The sequence below is a fragment of the Dermacentor variabilis genome, chromosome 10 (assembly GCF_050947875.1).
Source record: "Dermacentor variabilis isolate Ectoservices chromosome 10, ASM5094787v1, whole genome shotgun sequence".
Lineage (NCBI taxonomy): Eukaryota > Metazoa > Arthropoda > Arachnida > Ixodida > Ixodidae > Dermacentor > Dermacentor variabilis.
In genome coordinates this window covers 90,245,162-90,268,383 of record NC_134577.1, presented here as the reverse complement: position 1 = coordinate 90,268,383, position 23,222 = coordinate 90,245,162, and the positions used below count along the sequence as shown (strand labels likewise).

The window sequence follows — 23,222 nt, the reverse complement described above, 5'->3', positions numbered from 1 at the left end:
TGGGCTGCAAACGTAGCGACTGGCAACATGTCAAGCTGTGACATCGTGTCCTTCTGCATGGCAGCAGACGAGCGGAGTGGCTGCAGCGCATTGGATTGTCACTATCCGATCTGCGCCAGGATTTGTCCATTTCCAGCTGTCACTTTACAGCAGAGGATTACTACCACAATAGCGTTTCGAGAGTCTGGTACTCGGGTAAACGCAAGCGCAAGGGGACAGGGCCTGGCTGTGTGACCGTGCCGTTTCACGGAATGAGCAGAAGCACAAACGTGGTCTGCACAGTTCAGCCACCTGGTGGCACAGAGCTCAACCACACACAGTAGCAGTAACAAAGTGCATTCTTCTTTGCTGCAGGTGCAAATTTTTTGCAGGAGCATAATCATTCACACATTGTTTTTGCAAATGCTTAAAATCTTTTACACTTGGTTAGAGCAATATTAGCTCTTTGTTTGGCTGGTTAAGCTGTGCTCCAACAGGTGGCTGGACTGTGCCGACCGATCAGTCCGCTCACGCACGTCTACGCTAAAGTTCCTTCATCAGCTTGAGTTTATGCCTCCAGCCATCCGTCAAAATGCCCAGCTCGCCTGTGGTTACCGGAATACCAGACACGTGGGACGCTGCGACAGAATGCATGCAACGCACACTGCTTCATTAGCTCTCGCTTGGGGTTGACTGCAAAGCAGCTGACGGAGAGGTTCGACAGGCTTCGCGCGCGCTCATAGAGAACTGGAAGTAGACGACGCAATGTGCCATTATGACATGGAGCCAGTGAAGGCGGACCTTAGCCCCGATCACTCTGCGAATGAGTCGAGGAGAAAATGCTTGACTATGGAGAAAGGTAACTTGTAATTGTCCATAGCTCTCTTAATATGAGACATTTCACACAAATTATGGTGCGAATGATTAGCTTTAGCTGTACCTTACGCATCTACAAAATTTGTCCGAACTGTTTCAGGGGCTCTTTAAATGCTTGCTTTGATCACATGCGTTCTAAGGAATACATGTGTTCATTATTGATGCTTTGCTGTCTGTTGCTGGAAGCAAACCACCACCAGGGAACGATTGTTCCATTCCGCTTTCAGTGGTGCCCACTGAGGCATTTTAAACTGCATGGATTCTTTTTCCCTGAAGTTATAAGGAGCCATCTTTTGCACAGTGAAACAAGTGTACTCAACTTCTATTTCACCATGTTCCTTAAGTTGGCAGGACTATACAAAGCAAACAAAACGCAAGAAGCAACATTGCCTCCTGATTTTTTTTCTCTGCTGGCCGAGAAGAAACCTCCATCTGACCGAGAAGAAACCTAATCGGACTATTGCACAAATGAAACCGGTCAGAAACACAACACGGAGAACATGGCTGCTGTCGACTGAGCTAACCACTATGGCATGAGCTGTGTGTTTTCACGAAAATCTGTGAAATTGTGGTGAAAACCTTTTTTCTGACTTGCTGAAGTTTTTGCAGGAAACACCTTTCTGCTTCTTATACTAACGCAGCTGAAGAAATGGGAACTCAAGCCATTGCCATACTCTATATATTTAAGGAACCTCATCGAGCAACATAAGGGTTCAACCCCCCCCCCCCCCCCCCCCCGACCCGAAAAGAAAGGTCCCTCTGCAGGTGTTGACTGTAAGCAAAGGTTGGACGGTAGAGCTCATTTCATGTGCAGGAGCCCCAACAGAAACAGCAAAGACTGTGCTCTTTGCAGCGATTCAAATACGAAATGAGGCAGGAAAGAGACCTAATTTTTTTTTTTGCAAGACCTGCACAGGACACCCCACACTGCACCCTGGGGAATGCTTTGAATGGTACCTTACTGCTTCAATGTACCACTAAAGGTCTGTAATAGACAACAACAGAGAAAAAATGAATGCATTTGCACATTCGAGTACATCTTCCTTTTGGTGCCAAAAACTAATGAAATAGATTCGAACCAGATCGATGGTAAAGTGGATTTGTGCTCAGGATCGCAAAAGGTTAACAATGATTTACACTTAGGTGCAGCACACGAGCAGCAGAAAATTTGGAACAGTAACAACTGACAAGCAACATATTGTTTTTAGACTACAGTGACTCTTTCAATGACTTCGCTGTCGCTGATCTTTACCAGATTCAGAAACTTGTCTGCGAAGACTTGCATTAAGAAGCGGCCCTCCTGTGTCTTTTTCACCGTCAGAAGGTTTCAACTGAAGCTTCTGAGATAGACGAGCGAAACTTTGTGCTCAACAGAAATTATTTCTCGTAAATATCAGTGCAACGTATGGAAAATCATAAACCGAGCTCGAACTGGTAAACTTGACAAAACTTGAAAGAGAGTTGGCAGGTATGTAAATGACCTTTCTTTAATCAATATCACATATATCAATAAAAGTGTTTCGGGATGCCATTGTCTTAAGGACAGATATTCATAGAATAAACAAAAGCTAGAGAACGAGGAACATATCAGTCTGTCAGTCAGTCCCGCTGACATGTCACAAGTGAGCCATCATGCCACGGATGGATCGTTGTTCAATGAGGTGAAGCCGGCTGCTGCTGTTGTTGCTGTGGCAGGCTCTGGCCCTTGAAGCGCGTCAAGGCGTGAATCCGTCCACCGGCTGCGTGGAACGCCAGCACACCCGACACCAGCAGCAAGAGGTAGATGGGCACCAGGGAGGCAACGTAGAGGCCGGCCGGGTTAAGCAGTGTCTGCACAAGAAATTGTTTAGTGGCTGCAGTTACACGATGCCATGACATGATGGTCCAACTATTCTCGGTTATTCTTTGTAACTGATAGTAAAGGAGCCAATATGGTTACACAGAAAAAAACTTGAGCTGACAGCGCATGTTTTAACTCAAAACTTGAAACTGAAATAATTTCCCCCAGTCCCACTCCATTGAGAGCGACTGCCATTTTGGCATGCCTTATGTAAGGTCAAAAAGCATGGTGCCATTGCTGTGTCGTCTGCTCGAAACATTCCGAAACAGTGCTCGCGCCATGCTAGACTAACCTTGCTCCACACACGCTGCCATTCAATGGCACAACAAGGGCACCGCCATTGCATTGTGCTCGGATTTCTTTCGCTCGTGTAATAAAAACAGCGGAAAGCAGAAAACTCCCGCAGATACTATATCAGACTGATCACCGAGAGGCACATGTCAAAACAAAACCACTGACCTTGCAGAACGCACTTGATTTCGTCACCTGTCAGTGCTGCCAGACTGCGGTACAGTTAATGTGCGACATAAAAAAATTCGAATACAAATTTGCTACCGTACCGAATGAGCCTAAATTTTGCCAGCTTGCTGCAACACATGCACAATTCAGCAAGCAATGCACCAACTTGAAAATTTGGTGTCATAGCCCCTAACTATGGAATATATACAGGGTGTTTAAGCGAACACTTTCAAAAATTTTGAAGAATTGCCTAAGGCACATAGCCCAATTATAGTCCATGAGCTGGTCTATCGAAGACGTGAACATTACCTGCAAAAAAAAATTAAAATGCACATTTGACTAATTAACAAAAGTTCACTAATTAAATTTCTAACTAATTACCATACGGCACATATTGCAATTTACAAATTGTGAGCGGTCTCTTGATCACTCACAAACACGAAAAGCGCTGAGAGGCATTGGCATCGGAAAAAGGCATTGCTACAACATTGCGGCCTTGGATGGTATAGCCACAGAGCTACAGTAGAAAAGGTGGTCAGGCTTATTGGAAGAAAGGGGATGGAGTATAGCTGGTGTAACGAACCCGTCTTTTTGGCATAGCCTCAGAGTGAGTTAACAAGTTAAATATACAGGTAACAGAAGGTGCAACTCATAAAGCAAAGAAGGAATAATTTTATGACAGCCTACAAGCATCTTTGCACCCTGGAACTAGCATACTAGTAAATTAATGCAAAGGCAGTGATGAAGCTATTTCGAAGGCATTTAAGACATCACTTGTTGTCAACATGAAAATGATTTTACATACATTACTGCATTACTGCAGTGGATGTTGAAAATCCTTTAAACCGCAGGCGTAACGTAGTACATGAACTTAGGAGCAGGCAACTAGCCAAAACACCCTCACATGCTACCTCACGGCGCAGAGACTGTCAAAGTCAAGGCCTTCGCTAATCGAAGACGCTCTGATCCACTTAACATTCTCGCATATTGGCGTCAAGCACTCACCAGACACGAGGCGACTAGGTGGGCGATGCCGACAAAGGCCACCAGGGGCCAGCGTCCATGGTCCAAGGCGTGGAAGGACACCACACCCCAGAAGGTGTGGAGCAGCACGAACGCACTCGTTGTCAGAGCTGGACACATGAGTTAGTGTCAGCTCAGCGTAGCAAATGTGATACATTGGGCCTACAGGGTTAAAGACCAACTGCTAAAAAATTTCTCTCCGGCTAAATTGGTTATAATTGCAGACCCCCCAACCTCAAAATAAATAAAAAAATATGCTACTGTTGAAGCTAAACGAGCACCGGTACAATTGCACCGATACTCTTATATCTTAAGCCACACAGAGAGTGCGCAAGTGCTACTTATCTTGATAACCAATTCCTGAATGTCACAACAGGTTAATTCCAGCTGAATTGCTCAGTGAAAACCACACCAAGAGACTTTTGTGAAGTTGCACGGTCAATAATGCTATATTCATACAGATTTTTTTTTGTTTCCTGCAATAATCAGAGCACAGTTTAAGAATGTTCTTTAGTTAAAGCTCGTCAGCATTAACCAAGCTTCCCAAGTGCTTCAACCACACATTACATTGTACCTCTAAGGCTACAGCTATATTGGCTGGAGAAAAATGTTAACATCAACTTTTGTGTGCGAGATAGCAAACCTTATGCTGCTGTGTTTGTGAAAAAGGCTCCTGTGTGGAGACCAAATAGTCAAGATTTTATTAATTTCTTCGCCTTGGTCGGTGTCAGTTTTGTTCCTTTGCGATTCCTCCCGACCGGATGAGATTTTGTCAGACACTCAATGTCGAGCGTTTCTGCATTCTGAAGACATTGAATTGTGGCCTCCACGGCCAAGAACCGAACCCTTGCACTCAAATGCAGTGATACTTACTCGAAAGTTTCAGTAATCATGCCTTTCACATTCATGCGACATGCAGTTTGATGCAGCAACATGCACTAAGGTGATGTGAAAGTGAGTCTTCTAGAATCCATGTATTATTCAGGAGTTTGTGGCAGCGAACAAGTTTGTTCCAATCTACCCCCTAGGCAGAAACTTGCCTTATTTCTTGACTCCAAGGTGGTGCGTCGTTACCTCTGATAAGTCACAGCGAGCTCAGAGTGCGTCTAAGCTCTAGCGCAATCGTGTTGACTCATCAACAATGTGAAGCATGCAGATTATGTCTGCGAAATAGAACAAACCATGCTAACAGTGCCAAAAGTTTCATGTGTCATTACACACAGCTCCTAAGAGGCACATAATGGGGCTTTGATCAAGTTTAAATTAAATTATGAAGTTTAAAGTCCTGGAACTTCACAGCGAGTCATGACTGACAGCATATTGGATGGCTCCAGATTAATTTTGGCCACCTGGTGTTCTGTAAACTGCACCAAAAGCATGGTATACAACTGTTTTTGCATTCCACCCACATTAGAATGCGGCTGCCATGCCCGAGAATCGAACCCGCAACCTTGTGCTAAGCAGTGCAATGTCATAGCCACTAAGTCACCGTGGCGGGTTGATGCAGTTTGAATGACTGGACGAGACTGAAATGTCAGTCATCTACTGAACGATTCTACAGAAAATTAATACAGTAACAGCTAGCAATCATTATAAATTTGAGTGCAGTAAAACCTTGTAATTCAAATTTCCTGGGAATGGAAGAAATGGCCGAATCAACCAAATGTTGCATGGTCGAACGTTTTACCAAACAGTACACAAACGCATACTACATTAACATGCCTTTGTTTACTGAACAAATCTGCAACCCCCACTTTTATTTCACACAAAACCAGCATGAAAGCTACAATTCCTATCATCTCTCGAACGATAAGCGCTCGTAGTGGCAAGAGCCTCGAGACTACGTTCACGATGTGACAGTGTGGTGAGTCACATCTCTTTTTGCGAGTAGACATGCTTTTCGCTACCGCAAGCACATCCCGGCTATTTTGTCACAAGTCGGCAACCGATCACCCGTTACAACTTAGCCAGCAGATTTGACATGAGTATGCAGGCTGCAGTAATTGGATTGGATTGGAGCCAACTATGAAAAGTAAAAGTCTTTTCATTGACAGCTTCAGCCATTTTTGCGCCATCGTGCGCCCCCTTCACTCATACAAAATGCGCTCTCTGCAAGCGTAGCAGGTGAATCTGTGGTCGCTGTCAAAACGATCATCGATGTTGACCACGCATTTCTGAAGATAAGCCGCCGATGTGGCAGAAATGCATGAACCAGTAGCTTTTGTTCTTCTTCCAGTTGAAGAGGTTTCAGGGTTTTAGTATTGCTCCTGTACGGTTCTCTTCAATGACTATGGCATACCTACCAACCTGCAAACATTAAAATTCTTAAAATCTTGTGGACATGGTACCGAGGAGGAGGGGAAAAAGGAGGAAATAGCATATATGTGTGTGTGTGTGTGTGTGTGTGTGTGTGTATATATATATATATATATATATATATATATATATTATTTGTGCCCTGACAGCACGCTTTTCGTGAGATACATGCACACATGCAACACTGATTTACCTTTAGATGCAGCACACAAGCAGCAGCAGACTTGGAACAGCAAGAACTAACAAGCACCCCATACTTTTTAGATCACAGTAGCTTTTTTAGTGACATTGCTGTTGGCGACTTCGCATGCTTCAGAGACTTGTATACATGTGTATAAACTTGGTCAAAGTAGGTACCTCTCTTGCACCATTCTACCATCATAAGATTTGCAACACAGGGTCTTGAGACTCATGAGTGAAACTTTCTTGCGTACAGAAATTAATTTTCGTAAACAGTGGTGTAATATTCGCAAAATTACGAAATGAATCCAAATTCATAACCTTCCCGTACAAATTTGGGGAGGGGTACGCTACAGCGATATGGACTCTGCCACTTTGTTTCAGCTGAACGCTAGGGCCGCTTTGCTTTCTTGCATTGTACGATTTGGAGCTCTGAGAGTTGTCCAGATTCACTGGTGCGCGGTCACATACATCCGAATTAACGAGACTTTGGTGCCATTTGATAATGCATATGCTTGCCAGGACCACACGGAGAGTCGGAATTATCCGATTTTACTGTATTAGGGGTAAAAACAGTATAATTTGCACATGATCCTTATTAAGAAGTGTACTGCAATGAATGCAGACCCCAATTTCTTCTTTTAGAACATAGTCCAGCTTGCACGTGCAGGAAGTGAACTTATCTTCAAAAGTTTAAGGGGCACTTAGTTATCTCTACGTGGATGAATGCAAAAGCAATGCAACCACTGCGCAATGCTTAAACATTATGCCACAATGCAAGGTCGTGGCTTCTACTCCCACCAAAGGTCGAGGGTTCAACTTCCCACAAAGGTTGTGGGTTCAAGTGCCTTAATTAACTGTATCTTAATTAACTGTACTTTAATTAAGACAAAAGGTTGTGGGTATGAGTGACATAATTAACTGTATCATAATTGACTGTGCCTTAATTAACACCAAAGGTCAAGGGTTCAATTACTTTTTGGACCATCAGTGGTCACGCCAATGCTGACAACTACGCCATATTTTCCACCTCCCGAGTCATATAATGCTTTAGCATTACTTTAGCCCTTTTAGCTATCGCTGGTAATTAGGGAAAGAAAGTTGTTAGTCACCTGACGTGAGGAAGAAACCGGTTGACCCGCCGTTCAGTCCAACCGTGCCGGGACCAATGGCATCAGCGAGCACGTTAAGTAGCGAGAACACCCCACTCATCACACCGAAGCCCAGGCCAGACACTGCAGAGACACAAAATAGAATGAGCAACATCAACGATCGCAGGTGCTCAGAAAAGAACAGATATTTGTCAAGGAGTGACCGATTGCACAACCACATTGATAAACTGATTGACGGGGCTGAAAATCTCAAAAATAACACATGAGCCATGAGAGATGCCTTAATACCAGAAGGCCCTGGTAGATGGCAAGTCAGAAGCACGACTACTATACACAACTCCAGCCTGTGTGATGGCGCTCACAGTAAAATACCTATGCAGGATCTTAGATGAACGCCTGAATGAAGAAAAATATGAAATATGATCGAAAGTGACGTGCAGACAGTGTGGAATTCCTTGCCTTTTTTTACAACTTCACTGACTCGTTGGTACTGTTCACTATCCATATAACTCTAGTGGAAGTGCTACAAATGCCTCACTGAAATACTTTTTACGTAATAGCGAGTAAAAATATACAGCTTAGACATCACTAGAGTAAAACGTCATCACAATTAAGTTGAAGGAAGGGCCAGAATGATTTCATTATATCCATTACTTTGTTAAATCCACTAATGCATACAGTACTGCACTATGAATCTATATAGGGAATTCAAAGATAATTTCACTTTCGTTATATTGATTAGAAATAGTGAATGTTAGTTATCTTGTCAATACCACTTGGAAGGTGTTACTGCAATGTCGAAGCCACTGCGACAGACGAAACACAAGCTGCCAGGTGTGTCTTCCCAAGGTGTCCTGGCCCTCCAAGAAAGATGCCAGTATAGCGGCCTTACTTCTGACATTTCTCTGCATACAACAGCACTCAGCACTACATCTTCCTGCACTTGATTGTAGAAAATCTTATGGCCGTGTCCCACACATACTGCAGCCTACATATGGAAGGTTCCCCCGATCTCCCCAACCTGCTGGGGAAAATCTGCCCACACAGCACGAAGCTTCCCATGCGGGTGGCCACCTTGGGAGACAAGGTCGCCGACAAAGTCATGCACAAGCCAAAAGCTAAAGACCACAGGGCCCAGAGTTTTGGCTGTGGCTCTGTGCTCGGCAGGTGATGAAATCACATCCATTCACGGAGCGACCAGTGCTGGGAAGTCTGATAAGCAATGACGGGCTCTGTGTGATTAGCTATGATGGAACTACATGTGGTAAGCCAAAGCCACTGGCGCCAACCATTCACTAAACAGGTGTTGGTCCCTGTTGAGAATTCCTCACACTCGGCTAAACTTTCCCAGCTCATACAAGCAGGTGATGCCAATCCCCCTCTTTCTGATGAATTATGTTCATTAAAGGGACACCAAAGTGAAAAATAATATCAGCTGTATTAGTAAAGTACCTTTAAACAATAATAAAGGGACTGTCTACCGCTCAGGAAATGGCTGCTATCTTGTATGTGTTCGAAAAGCCAACGTCCTGTTTCAACTCACGTGATTGGCCTACATTGGCCTAAGCCGCACTACCAGTGCTGCCTGGACAATCATGTGAAGCGAATCCGAACGTAGGCTTTTCGAATGCGAACAAGATAGCAGCCCATATCTTTGTATTGTAGTGGAAATGAGAAGATCGTGTTTCACCTTGATGGAAACGAGCATACTTGTATTCCATAAACAAGAAATTTTGTTTTTGATTTGGCTCTAAAGGTGGTGCAAAGATTACATGCAGCGTCACTCAATGGCAAAACAATGTCCACCAATCTGCGCACCCATCACATAATAAAAAATTCCACAAAGCTAGAGCTATTTTGCTTCAATACATTACTGTACTGATGGAAATTGTGTCTTATGCAATGCTGCTAAGTTTTCTTCGAGACAGGGAGCAATTTCTTTTTTATTTCCAGTTAGTGTCTGTTGAAAAGTGGCGCTGCCTTCAAGCGGATGAACAGAGTGCTGCATCGATGGGATGAATGTTAACATGGTGATGCACAACAGTTCAAATAACGTTGTGGAAGACGTGCAAGGGTCGGTCTTTTTCAGGATGCTGAAAATGTGCTTTTAGGATGTGCCAGCGTCATGGCAACACTAGTGTAGACATTCCTTACCACAATGTGCTTGCTTGACCGTTGCACAAAAGGCTTTGATTGGCTACACAGACTGCGCCAGTAGGAAGCACAACAGACTATATGTAGCCAGAAACACAAACACGCAAACACAAAGATTTATGAGACTGATTACGGACTGAGGGTGACCATTCGGTTCATAATTCCAGATTTCAGTGTTTTACTCGAAGTAACCATTCCTGCAGAAACCCAATGCATTTTTAGTTTCTCCCATTTACCAGGATGGCATTGCCATCGCGTCCAGTAATCAGTGTTGTGGGTACCAATTCAACAGTTTTACACAGGTTTGAGTACACAGTTTTCATGTAGACTATGCGGACTGAAAGATTCTGTTTTAAAAATGTCAACTTACTCTCCAGAGAAACCACTACAAATTTAGAAATTCTGGATGGCAGGCTTTCTATCGCGACTTAAAACAGGAGGTCACTCTTGAAAGCCACCCTTGAAGCGAGAAGACTCTCCATAATTCAGAACAAATGCAAAAACGAAAAAAGATGTCACCGCAACCTTGACGTTTCCGCATTAGCTCGTCGTGATGTTAAGAATTTTGAAGGTGTATTCTTGGGCCTAGCCAATTTTTGTAATGGTAAGGACAAACTCCATTATGCTCCAAAAGAGACAGAACCTGAATTTATCAAGTTTTAAGAACATTTACTCAGACACTATAACTGAAATATGAAAGAATGCCGTGAGATCCGTGGCATCACACTGATGTACCAGTGCTGGGGTTTCAGTGAAAAATTCGAAATTGAAATGCTGACGTTCCTTTCCTCTTCAAATAATCATCAACATATCACGAAATTAACAAAAGAAAGCTTTCAAAGAATACTTTGTCAGTCTCAAAACTGACTGTATGTTTCTCTCTAGTGTCCTTTAAGTGGGTAATATTACAGTAATCTGGTACTGTGAGATGTGTCCTCGACTGTTAGTGCTATGTAATATAATGATGCTTGTCCTAGTGGGATGTCGTAAGGTGATGTGCCACAGAATTAAGATAGTGTTAGTAAAAATATTGACATAATCAAATAGGTCCCATGCAATTTGAACAATCTGTGAAATTAAATAGATTAAAAGGACAAGCCCACTTGTCGAAACATTGGCTCCCGCTTTTACCCTGTTCTCATTTTGCTCATTGTCTTAAATAGATATGCGCAAGTCAGATACAGTCGACTCTCATGAATTTGATCCTTGCGGGACGGCAATATGCGATAGGTCGAAATTAACGAATTATCATCACTGCAGGGCAGGTTGCTGCTGCCACTGTCATCACCTAGAGAATCACTAGTGCCAGTCAGTGAATTTAGGTTTTAGCAACCGCTGCGTGCATGAGAGGGCACAGGTGGGGGTCCAATTTACTAAAGCAACATGCTTTTGCATTTGGACCGAACGAGCGTTTCTTCGATAGCGTTTCTCACCGGGACTTTCCAGTGCGCTTGAATCAAGTGAAAAGTCTAATTAACAGAAGTTGGCTGTATCTCCAGTAAAAGGCTGTTTAAGATTCTTCATCAACAAATTTAGAACACTATAATCATGTGACGTGTGTGCATGTGAAAATGATGTTACTTCTGGTAGCGGAGGTGGGCACTAATTTCGCAATAAAGAAAAGAGGGCATGTAACAGAGCAGTAACATATCACTCTGATACAGGCTGCTACGAGTTGAGAAATGCTGATAAATGGGTGATCTTTCTACGAGATAAGAGCCAAGGTTAGGTTTCAGTGCTGCTATGCCAGAGTGATAGATTCATGGGAGTCCTAGACCAATGCTGGGGCAATGGAAGACGCTGTGGCGGAGAGCTCCAAATTAATTTTGGCTTCTTAGATGCACACCTATATTTAGGTATGCCAGCACTACTGCATTCCAGCCCTATCTTAATACAAAAGCAGGCGCTCGAAATTCAACCTTATACCACTGTGCCTAGTAACATAATGCAATAGGCACTGAGGCACGGCAGTGGTTAAACAACAGGGTTCTCTCCACAGTGAGCGGTGGTGGAAATGCCACCCAACTCTCCGCTTTACCACCCAACAGTTTGGTTTACCGCCCACTGCTATGGGTTTACCACCCACCATTCCAAGGTTTACCAATCAAGCTTTTCTATGCACTTATATTTTTCTATCCTTCGGTGTTCCTTTATTGGGTAGGGAAATATCAGAAAGAACAAGTGGTGTAAAAGTTGGAAAAAAAAAAAATGTGCTCCTCTAGTGTGCTGTCCGCACAAATTGGGTGGACAATAAGGAGTTGTGAGGTGCCATTGCACTGCAGAGCACAAGGCTAGGGAGGCTAGAATAATAGCATAGCTTTCTCTAGATGAAATGCTGCCATTCTGGAACCTCCACAAAAGAGAGAGACCCGAGCTTCAAGAAGCCACGGTGCCATGTTTCAGCATGAAAAAATAAAAACAAAAGAAGCGAACTAGCGTTGTGATTCGTTGCTGCTGCCATGTAGACACAGAAAGTGCTCCTATTGACCGATTGCTGGTGCGTTTTCATGTGCACTTTGATTGACAGCGCTCAGTGAGCTGCACATTTCCTTGTCCCGTTGGTTCTGCTAATGCGTTCAAAATGAAAAATTGGTGAACGAAAATTCGAAATAGTGGAATCATCGTATCAAAAAAGAGAAAGAGGCTTAGATGCATGTGCTGCACGTACATCCACCGTGTTCTTTCTTCCAGAAATAGTATGTACAGAATCAAGGAAAAAAAAATAAAGCACATCAAAGGATACAAGGAAACATTGCATGAATTTTCACTTTTTCTTTTTTCCGGTTCTATACAGGTCGTTACGGGAAGGAAGAACAAGGTGGATGCATTTACAAAGGTGTTTACAATGGTTGAGCTAAGATGAAACAGATCACATACACAATGTACTTTGTTGTTTTCTTCACCAAATCTCGTATCACTTTCAACACTATAACAACATAAATGTTGCTATGAAGTAAATGGAACTTCACACCCATTGTCGTGTCCTGTTGTTTGTCTTCAAAGAATCATTCACACAGTTCTGCCACACAGCAACATATCACCATGCCCGAGCAATGGCCAAAGCTCCCTGCGACTCACCATAGGAAAGCGTGGTCCGAGAGCTGGAGACGACAGCACCGTCCGCGCCAACTTCGGTGACTTTCTTTAGACCCAACTCAGCTTTCCTGCAAGGCATCAATTAAATTAAATTCAGGGGTTTAACATGCCAAAACCATGATCTGATAATGAGACATGCCATACCAGGGGACTTCAAATTAATTATGACCAACTAGATTTATTATAAATTATGACCAATGTGCACTAAATCTAAGTACATTATCGTTTTCGTATTTTTCCTCTATCAAAATGCAGTTGCCACAGAAGGCATCAATTTGTCAGCAGTTGTCACACATCAAACACAACAGTGGACCTTGTTAAATATCTAGGCATTTTCCTGCTCAAACTAGTATAAGCAATCATGTTCCACTATCTTTTCTTCTTAGTGCTCTCAGTGAGTGCTAACATCAGGTTTGCACTAAACAATAACTTAATCTTACTGAAAGCTTGCCATAGCTACAACAAAAAAGAAAAACAGATCAGCTACAAAGAAAACGTTTCAGACATATCCTGGTGAAATGTGCTACGGTTTGTAGTTACAACTTCAAAAAGCACACAAATTTATCTAAGACGTCTTCTAGTATCTGCCCCAAACTCAACGTGGTATTCCATTAAATCAGTACTTATTTTACTACACTACTTATGTCACCATGTATTTGTACATAAACTTGCACTTTTGCAGCCACCTGTCGTCCTCCTTTCTATCGCACTCTCCCCCTGCACAAAATAGCTGGCTAGAGGAAGGTACAGAGAGGTACACCGTTAAATGGAATACTTTAGTGCAGAGCATGCCCACATATGCCTCTCTCAGAAAAGTACAATCACCTGGATTTGCAGCAGATCACCTGGATTGCAGCATGTTCAGTGGGAAGCAGGGGAGAGGAGCCCTACTCAGGCGTTGTGCGTGATGCGTTTCAGTGGTGACAATACAGCCTGTCGCTACATTCGTTCAATGCTAATCGCCATAACATCGACATGAAGTGTGAAATGGGTTCTGCCGGAATTTTCTTTCCCACATAAGCCTGCCCACTTTCTGCGACTGCCTCAAGAACCACTCACAACTAGTGAAGAGTTCTCGCCTTCTTTTAAAGTGATACCTCTCTTTGGCTTTTCCCTCCACTTTGCAGTATGTATGTTTCTGGCCAACTTAGGACATTAAGTACTACTGGGTACAGGGTGTCTACCAAGTTAACATTTCCAAATTCCCTGAGTTTTCCAGCTTTTTCCTGAGTGCCTTTGCAAGATTCCCTGAGTGAGACATAACTTTGTTTTATGTCAAGACGAGCTGACACTGTTGCATACTGAACTTGGTCACTGAGTGTGGTCCATGGACTATGATCATGGGGAGTGCCATCTCACGGGTACAGAAGCATATACAGGGTATTTCAGCAAACACCCTAGCCCATATGGCCCATTATGGCCCATATTGCAATTTACAAATTCTAGCTGTGGAGTTCACAAGGCAGATCCACTTGGAACGAATTTTCAAGATGGCACCAGTTTCTAGATATAAATTCCCGAACTTTGCAGAGAAATGCATCGGCGTTCCAGTTAATTTGTTAACGAAACGTCGTTTCATGCACTGAAGCACACAAGTAACTGGAACTCCTCCACCCGACAACACAGCGGCAAACACTATTCGTTACGATTTCACTCTGTTACTCGAGCCAGCATTAGCGCAACTTTTGTTCCTTCTCAATAAAATTGCAGGTAATTTTCTGATAGAAGCACAAATGCCCTGAGTTTTCCCTGGGTATTTCCAGACTATTTAAATTGTTGAGGATTTCCGGTTGGTAGACAGTCCGGGGTATGTGCCAAAAAAAAAAAAAAAAAAAAAAAAAAAAATATATATATATATATATATATATATATATATATATATATATATGGCTTGCGGAAATCACGCTGGCTCCGGTAGTAAAATAAAGAAAAAAGAGTATGACGTACGTTGAATGAGAACAGCATATTGCACTGACGTTTCGGGTGGTGGACCAGCCTTTGACAAAGGCTGGTCCACCACCCGAAACGTCAGTGCAATATGCTGTGCTTATTCAACGTACATACTCTTTTTTTCTTCATTTTATATATATATATATATATATATATATACACAAGTACATGAGAAAGTAAATAAAAATACCGAATGGTCAGTTTCGAATCCAGGTCTCCCAGCACAGGAATGTCTAGCCATTAAGCCTTCAGCAGATGTCCGAGAAGAGAATAAAACACCCTTAAGAATTTGCGCAAGCCAGCGCATATAACACATGGCACATTTTGTTTGTTGCTTAGCAAAAATTTGCCTATAAAAGAAGGTGAGCGCTTCCTGACTGACGATGAAGAAAGCAGTTAATGGACACATCGGTCTCTAAATTCACTTTGTGTAGCTCATCATACTGTGGCAAGTTTTTACAAGGTCAAGTACATAATGTCTCGTGATTCAACATGTTTTAACTAACAAATGATGCTTGCTGCCTGTCACTCAGTGTTCGCCGAAGACATTTAGCCAGAAACTTTGTACTCAATACGAAAACTCGGCAAGAAAAAAATTTTTTTTTTCTGGTATGTTGCCTGTAGGCCACATTCTCAATAAAGGGTTAAAAATTGACTTTACAGGCACTTCCAAAGAAAAACGAGTGCCACAGCAAGATAAAAAAAGGATCATTTTACTCTTTTCTGTAGTGCAGATAAGAATACTTGGTGAGGAGCTTCTCATATGCTTAGGAATCAAAAACAAACAAATTTAGAAAATGTGCTTTTCTGGTGAAAATCCTGGTTATATTCCCGCGTCCTCCTTAAAGAGTCTGAATGTAATAGATTTTCATAGCTCTGCTTTCTTGATATTTCACAGCCAACATTACTGTACGCACCTCTGCTGTAAAGATACTTGTTTCCAGGTGCTGGATGCCGCATTCAGAAAAAGATGGACCAACTGCTGCTTAAGACAAGCCAGCACGCAGCTATTATGCATCGGTGCAGAATTTTGGGCAAGAATATCTCAAATTAAGTTCTAGGAAGTGCATTCAGAGCATCTCTGGGGCATGTATTGTGATTTCTAAAAAATAGATGTGTCCCATTTTACAAGCTACCAACAGCTAACAGCTTTGCTGGAGACATGAGATTTTCGAGGAGTGGCACACCCATTCCCTTATTGAGTTTTCTCTCACACATCGAGAAGAGCTCTCTATCTACAGGTGAGTTTGAAACAATTTAAATAATTATATGGTTTACAGTTGGATAACAAGAATGTTTATAGTTTGCATGTAGTACTTTCAGAAAATATGTCAAACTGAAGTATGACCTTTGCAGATGGACTGACCACTCAAGTTAACAATGAACAGGATTTGTCCTGATCTGTGGCCAGACAGATGGCCTATTTTGGTGAACAGCATTCTCATCCCTCCTCGAGAAACAAACAGTTCTCAAATGTGGTTTTGCGGGTCAAGCCACAAACCCACTGACCACTTCTCTACTTCTGTACATACATATTCCTCGCTACAGAAGCAGGAAACTCGCAATAAGAAAAGCATTTACTTACGTGGCTGATATTCTGAAAGAAAGAAAACTTGACCTCAGCTGTTGTATCTGTTTAGGCGCTTAACTTCATTTTCAAGAACCCCTTTGTCACCTAGGTATTTATCACACTTATTCTAAGACATCAGCATCCAGTCGGACAAAGCGGATGAAGCTGCATGCTGCATAGGTCACCTTGCACGTAGGCCACAGCAACCTGGAGATCGCTGCCTTCTTGAATGTTGCCAAAGTGAGGCCAATTGTCATTTGACGAAAAGAGAAATGTGCACAGCCAATGGTCCAATACCATTCAGGCAGTTGAGCTTATCCAGAAGGTGAAGGCCATGATGAATGAGAATGCCCAAAGGAGAATTATGGCCACTGCCAGGCAGCTTCAAGTGGCAGGACCAACAGCCAATATTTATGCGCACAATGTCATTACTCATCACACTTAAGTAATGAACTAGCTTGCTCCCGGTGGGCCTCCACAGCCCATGGGTGGCTGGCTGAGATCAACAGTGCTGCTAAATTCTGGGAAAACTTCCCTAGACCTAGGGACATTAGAGATTGTTTAGAAAAATAGGAAAGTCTTTTCCATGTCTAGAAAAACTTCACACTGAGATATTGAAACAGTGGAATGGCCGACATGACAACGCCTTTCGATTTCAGTCTCTGCAAATTGTCTTTGCGTTAGCATGCGATATGTAATCTTTAGTCATACTGCTGCACAGTGAACATAACTCGCCAAGTAAACAACAGGATGCAGATTCCCTGGGCACGTTAAGAAAATACTGCTACTACGATTTCGACATTCGTGCCTCTGGCTGTGCTGTTGATGTCTGTGCACCCTGAATTAAATGTTTGTCTGTCCCTGTCAAAATAAATGCATGCTGCAACATCAAACAAAGCAGCATGGACGAATCTGGCGTAAGCAGACACACATAACACATACCTAGCACCTAGCACGACAATGTGGTTGTACTGCTGAGCAGCCAAATATGCACATGTATACTAAAATTTGCCGGGAACTACCCATAGGCAGAGCGACCTTGAAAAAGAGTGCCAGTGTTTGTGTCTTCGCCTGAGCTTTTCTTTGGAGGAAACACAAAATTCCTCACGTATCACCTTGCTTTGCTGAAAATGACTTATAAGCACTTAAGTGTGCTGCTGCTATGTCTGTAGAGGGCATGCAAAAAAAAAAAACGTATATTCACATCCTTTAGATTAGCGTTGTGGAGCAACACATTATTATGACACGGTGGCATTTTGTGGCCGATGCATGGTGTCCATCTTCCTTACAGTTCGAATAAATTTATGTGTAATCTTGGCACTTTGCTCAACATGCAAAACAAGTTTAGACAATAATAAAGTATAAATGTACCGATGCCTTCTGCAAATAGGGGCTTAAGCAGGAGGCATTTTTAAAATTTTAAAACTAGCTTTGAAATAGATTTAAACTATAAAATTTGGTGTCTATTTTCGTAACATACAGAAATTTATCTTTACAGAAATCATATTGACAAACTCTAACAAATACATTTTGCAAGAATATAGCGAACTTTTTTGTTAAAGTTAGGGGAGAACTGGTTTCGGAGGTTGACAGCACTGATCTGCATCTACATCACCCTCAATGAGTCATCCCTAGCTCACAAAAGAAGCCTTCTAAGCTGCGATATACGGACAGAGTCACTAAGAGGGAGACTAACTTGGAATCAACTTGGTTAAAACACATTGGCGGGCTAGTTGGTTAGAATCCATCATAGAGTGTATAAGCGCGAATGAACAAGGACGAAGAAAGAAACAGATACACAGAGACAGCGCTTCACTTTCAACTATAGGTTTCACTTCCAACCTATAGTCGAAAGTGAAGCGCTGTCTCTATGTATCTGTTTCTTCCTAAGTCCTAGTTCAGTCGCGCTTATACACTCTATCATGGACTAACTTGGAGCCACACATTGTTAAATGCTCGCTAAAAGCTGAGAAGCATCTTGCACTTATCTAAATAGAAATCAGAAACAAATTGAGGCCAAAGGTGGTTTTATGCAACAGCCTTGGAAAACAGCGGTAAAAAACAACACAATATATTTGGACCACCATTTAGATTTCTGACTGAAATATTGTTGGTTGTCTTAAAGTTGTCATGTTCTCAAATATGTCCTGGACATGGTATCCGGTCAGATAGACAATCCTCACTGCAGAAGCAGTGGGTATGTCATTACGACAGCGTTACTTACATGATTGCTATTTTAAAAGAAAACTTGGCCTTAACTATTGTTTTGTGTGATTTGCCAGTGTGCAACAAGTACCCCCTTGCTCACTCCCTATCTCACATCCTTTAATGTTGCTTTCCCCACATGGCTTGCATGTCTTCTGAAATCCAGGCTTCCTGCATAGCACATGTTGCGAAGAGAGCTGGCGAGGTATTCTGTATGCGACCACCTAGTAGACATGTCCCTTTCATCTGCTGCTGAAGTACTGATTGGCTGGGCTGGGGTGTGCGTCCGCAGCAGCGAGGCACTGCAGCTAATCAGCACTTCAGCAGCAGATGACACAGACATGTCCACTAGATGGACTCTTACAGAATACCTCCCCTGGTGTCATTAGCTATGCGATGCGACAAGAGGTAGCGTGAGTGTTCCTATGCTAGCCCCACCTGACGGCATGGATACTCGGGCGCAAGAGGAACTTGTTTCCTCGTCTTTAGCTTAGGGTTGTTAACGCACATGATTGGTCCACCCACTCATTGGCGCACAAGAAGAACTGATATCTAATCCTCAGCCTTCATTTCCTGTCGTCGCAAGAGCTGTTGGGCCCACCATGGCTCAGCACGGATGCACTGATGCAGCTGTTCACACAGCGTCAGCAAGAGATCATGTGGCCATCGGTGAATATGACTTTGAAATGAGGATGTGCACATGCTGCCCATCTCTGGGTCAGCGATGTGACATCTGGTTACATCGGTTAGATCTGGTTTTCCTAAACAAAGAAATTATAATGTGACATCGTGTGGAGTGTTGGCAAACTGATGCTGCATGCTAGGATTTCCTGTTATCTCACGACATTTGATACACTTTTCCCAGTTGCTTTTTGTATGCTGTGACAACAACAATCTATGTCAAGTTCACGTTAATTTTCCTGATCACTAATGGCAAGATATGCCTAAACTACTTCATATTTACATCTGTGACGAATGCGTTATGCAGTCAATTCAAGCTTATTGAAAAGTGGATTGAAGGCAATTTGTAATAATATGTACAGTGGTCGGTGATAAAAATGTGATACTAAGACTTCATGATGGCGAACACTTTTGTGTGCTACCGGTGATCACTGAGGAGTCAAATGCAGTGACAATGCGTAACAAAGGCTCTTGCTTTCATCGTGCACCATAAAGCATCAGCTCGGCGTCACTAGCATCCACCAGTGGCGCAAGAAGTGCCAGCATCCATACACTCAGAGTATCGCTTTTGAATCGCTGAGCACTGTGCCAGGGGTTTCATGAGGAATTCGACACCCCAACTTTGAACAAACACAAGGACACAAAGCCAAGGGAGGAGAGGAGAGGAATCAAACCGAGATTTGGCTCCAGACATACCTGAGCACTCGGTAAAAGAGAAAGCGGCCAGCCTCCTGGAAGGCCACGGAGCAGACGACGCCAAAGGCCAACTGCTTCCGAAGCGGCACCACGGCAAACCACACGATGGATGACAGCAGCAGGGACAGCAGCCAGAAGAACGCCCTGCGCGTCCCCGAAAACTAAACATCAGGTACTCGTTGCGAGCGAGACTGCATAAGGGTTGCGATCAGTGCCTAGCGAATGCTCTCACTCGAGTGAGAAAGTTTAACCTCTGATAGCAACACAAAAGTCACGAAAGGTTGTCCGAGCAATTGCTGAAACTAGCCCAACATCAAGCTCTTGCAAGCCGAGTGAAATAAACAAAGAAAGATGTCTTCAGAAAGGAAGTTGATAGTAGCCTTATATTTTGTACTTGAATGCTACTAGCCCAATAGCTTCTATTCTCTTGTGCCCATTCACATGTGTGCTCATCCAGTCAACTCTGGATACACAAAACTTGGCTAAGGTTGTTTTGGTACATATGTCTGCTTTAATATAGCCAGACATGTACACAATGATTTAATACGACTGCCAGGTTTAAACTGCAGCTTAATGAAACTATGTTTATGTTCTCTTTGGTTGGACAGAATCACTTGTTTAATTTCTGGCAATCTAGGGGGTGATGCCTTCGTAGATTCGTTAAAAGTTCAAAAAACATCACGGGGTTTTACGTGCCAAAACCACTTTCTGATTATGAGGCACGCTGTAGTGGGGGACTCCGGAAATTTGGACCACCTGGGGTTCTTTAACATGCACCTAAATCTAAGTACACGGGTGTTTCCGCATTTCACCCCCATCAAAATCAGACCACCGTGGCCGGGATTCGATCCCGCGACCTCGTGCTTCGTAGCCCGACACCATAGCGACTAAGCAACTACAGTGGGTACCATTAAAGTTTCATGCTCTTCATTGGTACTGTGGGTGCGCCCCAGTGGTAGTCACCTACGTCCACTATTACTGACATAAATACGTCAGGCCTTCAGGTACATGTTGCATGTAGATATTATTTGTTGAGTGCATGCCACTGCTTTTCTTTTTTTTTTGGGGGGGGGGGGATTTTTACTATGTGCCAGTAAATTAACCTGAAAGCTCAGAAAAGCGACAATCATACCAGAAATTAGGTTTCGCTCATTCAGCTTAGACTGCAGCAAACGCAGAGCAAGTCTCGGTCTTAGCACGCAACTTTTTTTTTTATTTATTACCTTCTCAAGCACTTGGGTAATAATGTGTTCAGTTGCATCACAGAGCTGGCCTAGTTGCTTGACATTCATCATGAGTACTCTAAACAAGTGCAAGAGAAAGAAAACACAGTTCTGTGGCTTGAAAGTACTAATGATGAGCTAGACGACGCTGTGGGAATGAGTGTGAAGCGCATTCAGGTAGTTTCACGGTGGCTTCACTGACCTATGACGGGAAGCTTGCAGGCATCGCGAAAGATTTGTCTTGCAGTACCACATCAACAGTCGAAACTGTGCAACTCAATCTGGCTGCAGTGTACGATGTATATGAAAGCGGCTCCAAGGACGTTGGTACCACACACTTGGGTTGTAACGGTAGGTAAGGAAAAGGTGAAAGCGTAAACAATGTCGACGACATGAGAAGTCCGAGATGACTTCTAAGCGATATGATACACTAGGCGACAAGATATGGTTGCGCCAGTACGGTGTGCTGACTGGTGGACACAAGCAAAACGACATTCGCGCCTCCCTGCGCGACACTGCAAGTTTAGCATATGCAACGTAGGTTGGTGAAATCGCAAGACGTGTATAGAACTATGGACAAGCGGATGGGGGGTGGAGGTAGCACTACGACTTTCACTTCACGTGGGCAACAGGGCATAGACTCACGCGGTGATAAGTATGATTATGCGAATCGGGTCTCTGGCGATGGTGATGGCGAACATGGACAGCGCCGGTCCGAATCCGATCAGGGTGCAGCCGATAAACTCCATGAGCGTCATGACGCCGCTGGAAGTCCCGCCGGGTGCAGCGCGTCGACGCTGACGATGAACAGAAAAATCGCTGCTCGGTGTTGCGGCCCAGCGGAGACGGCGTAACGCGGAGCACGTCTACGGGTGGTACGACAACCACACTGTAATGACAGCCACGAAAATGAGACACTACTACTTGAAACACCGTTCCTCTCTTCCCATACAGGCAGGTGGGAGGCAGAAACAAAACGAAAGCCGTATCTAAATCGCAATCGACACCGTTGCATTTGACAGGTCATCGCTACTGCTTGCAGCGACACTTGCCGATGGTTGAACGACCAAGTGAGACACGAAAACCTTGACGCAATTTGATTTCTTGCACTAGTCTTGCAATAACTTCCGGCGTTTGAAGCGCAAAAAACACAGCCTTCAAAATTGCCGGCGATGTGATTCCCCATACAACATGCCTTAGAGTTTACAGCAATAGAGACGTACGTTTCCCCCTTAAAATTGTAGATAAAATATTTCACGAGCACTGATGTTCTGTCATATGTGGTATCCAATTAACACGTGGTCCTAATACACGCCCCAGTTCAAATACCGCTAGAATTCAAATGCCAATCTTGAAGGCCATGCTTCTGCTGGTTGCATGCGGCGGATGCGATTGCGAGTGCCAGCAACACGTTATAGATGTCGGGTTTTAGACCACCTATTGCTCGAATTTTGCAGAAAGACTGCATTTTAGAGGGGGCATTTTTTCACTACTGTTGCCTGGCTCGTCTAGAAAAATAATTGCGGCAGAACCCATTTCACGATTACTGTCGACGGTAATGCGAGTTCTACACTCTACACTCTTAAAACGGTTGCACCCTTTGGGGTGTGTATTTGTCCCACAACGATAATCGTCATCTGCCTTGCTGGCATTTCCTTTCTTGAAAACTCGGCTCTGGCTACTTTCCTGTCGAGAATGCTGCGTCACACTGATAACGCGCATGCCGTTCGTGACTGGGAAGTACCGGGCTCGCAGCGTTAAAGAAAGGATCGAAACGCGGGCAAGACAGATGACGATTATTGTTGTGGGACAAGATACGCCCCAAAGGGTGTAAAGTTTTCTAAGAGTGTAAGAAAAGTTTG

General features: G+C 43.4%; 1 protein-coding gene across 1 annotated transcript; it reads right to left on the bottom strand.

Moving 5' to 3' along the window:
* Positions 1-2,324: 2,324 nt before the first annotated feature.
* On the bottom strand, positions 2,325-22,353 carry aph-1 (gamma-secretase subunit Aph-1). The gene is made up of 6 exons (XM_075673167.1): positions 22,006-22,353; positions 20,138-20,281; positions 13,018-13,103; positions 7,786-7,908; positions 4,160-4,287; positions 2,325-2,685 (listed from the first exon to the last, which is right to left on the bottom strand). Exons 1-6 carry the CDS (start codon positions 22,116-22,118, stop codon positions 2,509-2,511), a joined length of 771 nt encoding a protein of 256 aa, XP_075529282.1. The 5' UTR covers positions 22,119-22,353; the 3' UTR covers positions 2,325-2,508.
* Positions 22,354-23,222: the final 869 nt, after the last annotated feature.

Excerpts from the sequence above, each read along its gene's own strand:
- aph-1 (XM_075673167.1), bottom strand. The coding sequence starts at position 22,118 with ATGACGCTCATGGAGTTTATCGGCTGCACCCTGATCGGATTCGGACCG. Across the intron at positions 7,909-13,017 it reads TCGGACCACGCTTTCCTATG|TGTCTGGCCTGGGCTTCGGT; the intron begins GTGAGTCGCAGG and ends GTGTCTCTGCAG. Across the intron at positions 2,686-4,159 it reads ACCTAGTCGCCTCGTGTCTG|ACACTGCTTAACCCGGCCGG; the intron begins GTGAGTGCTTGA and ends TTTCTTGTGCAG.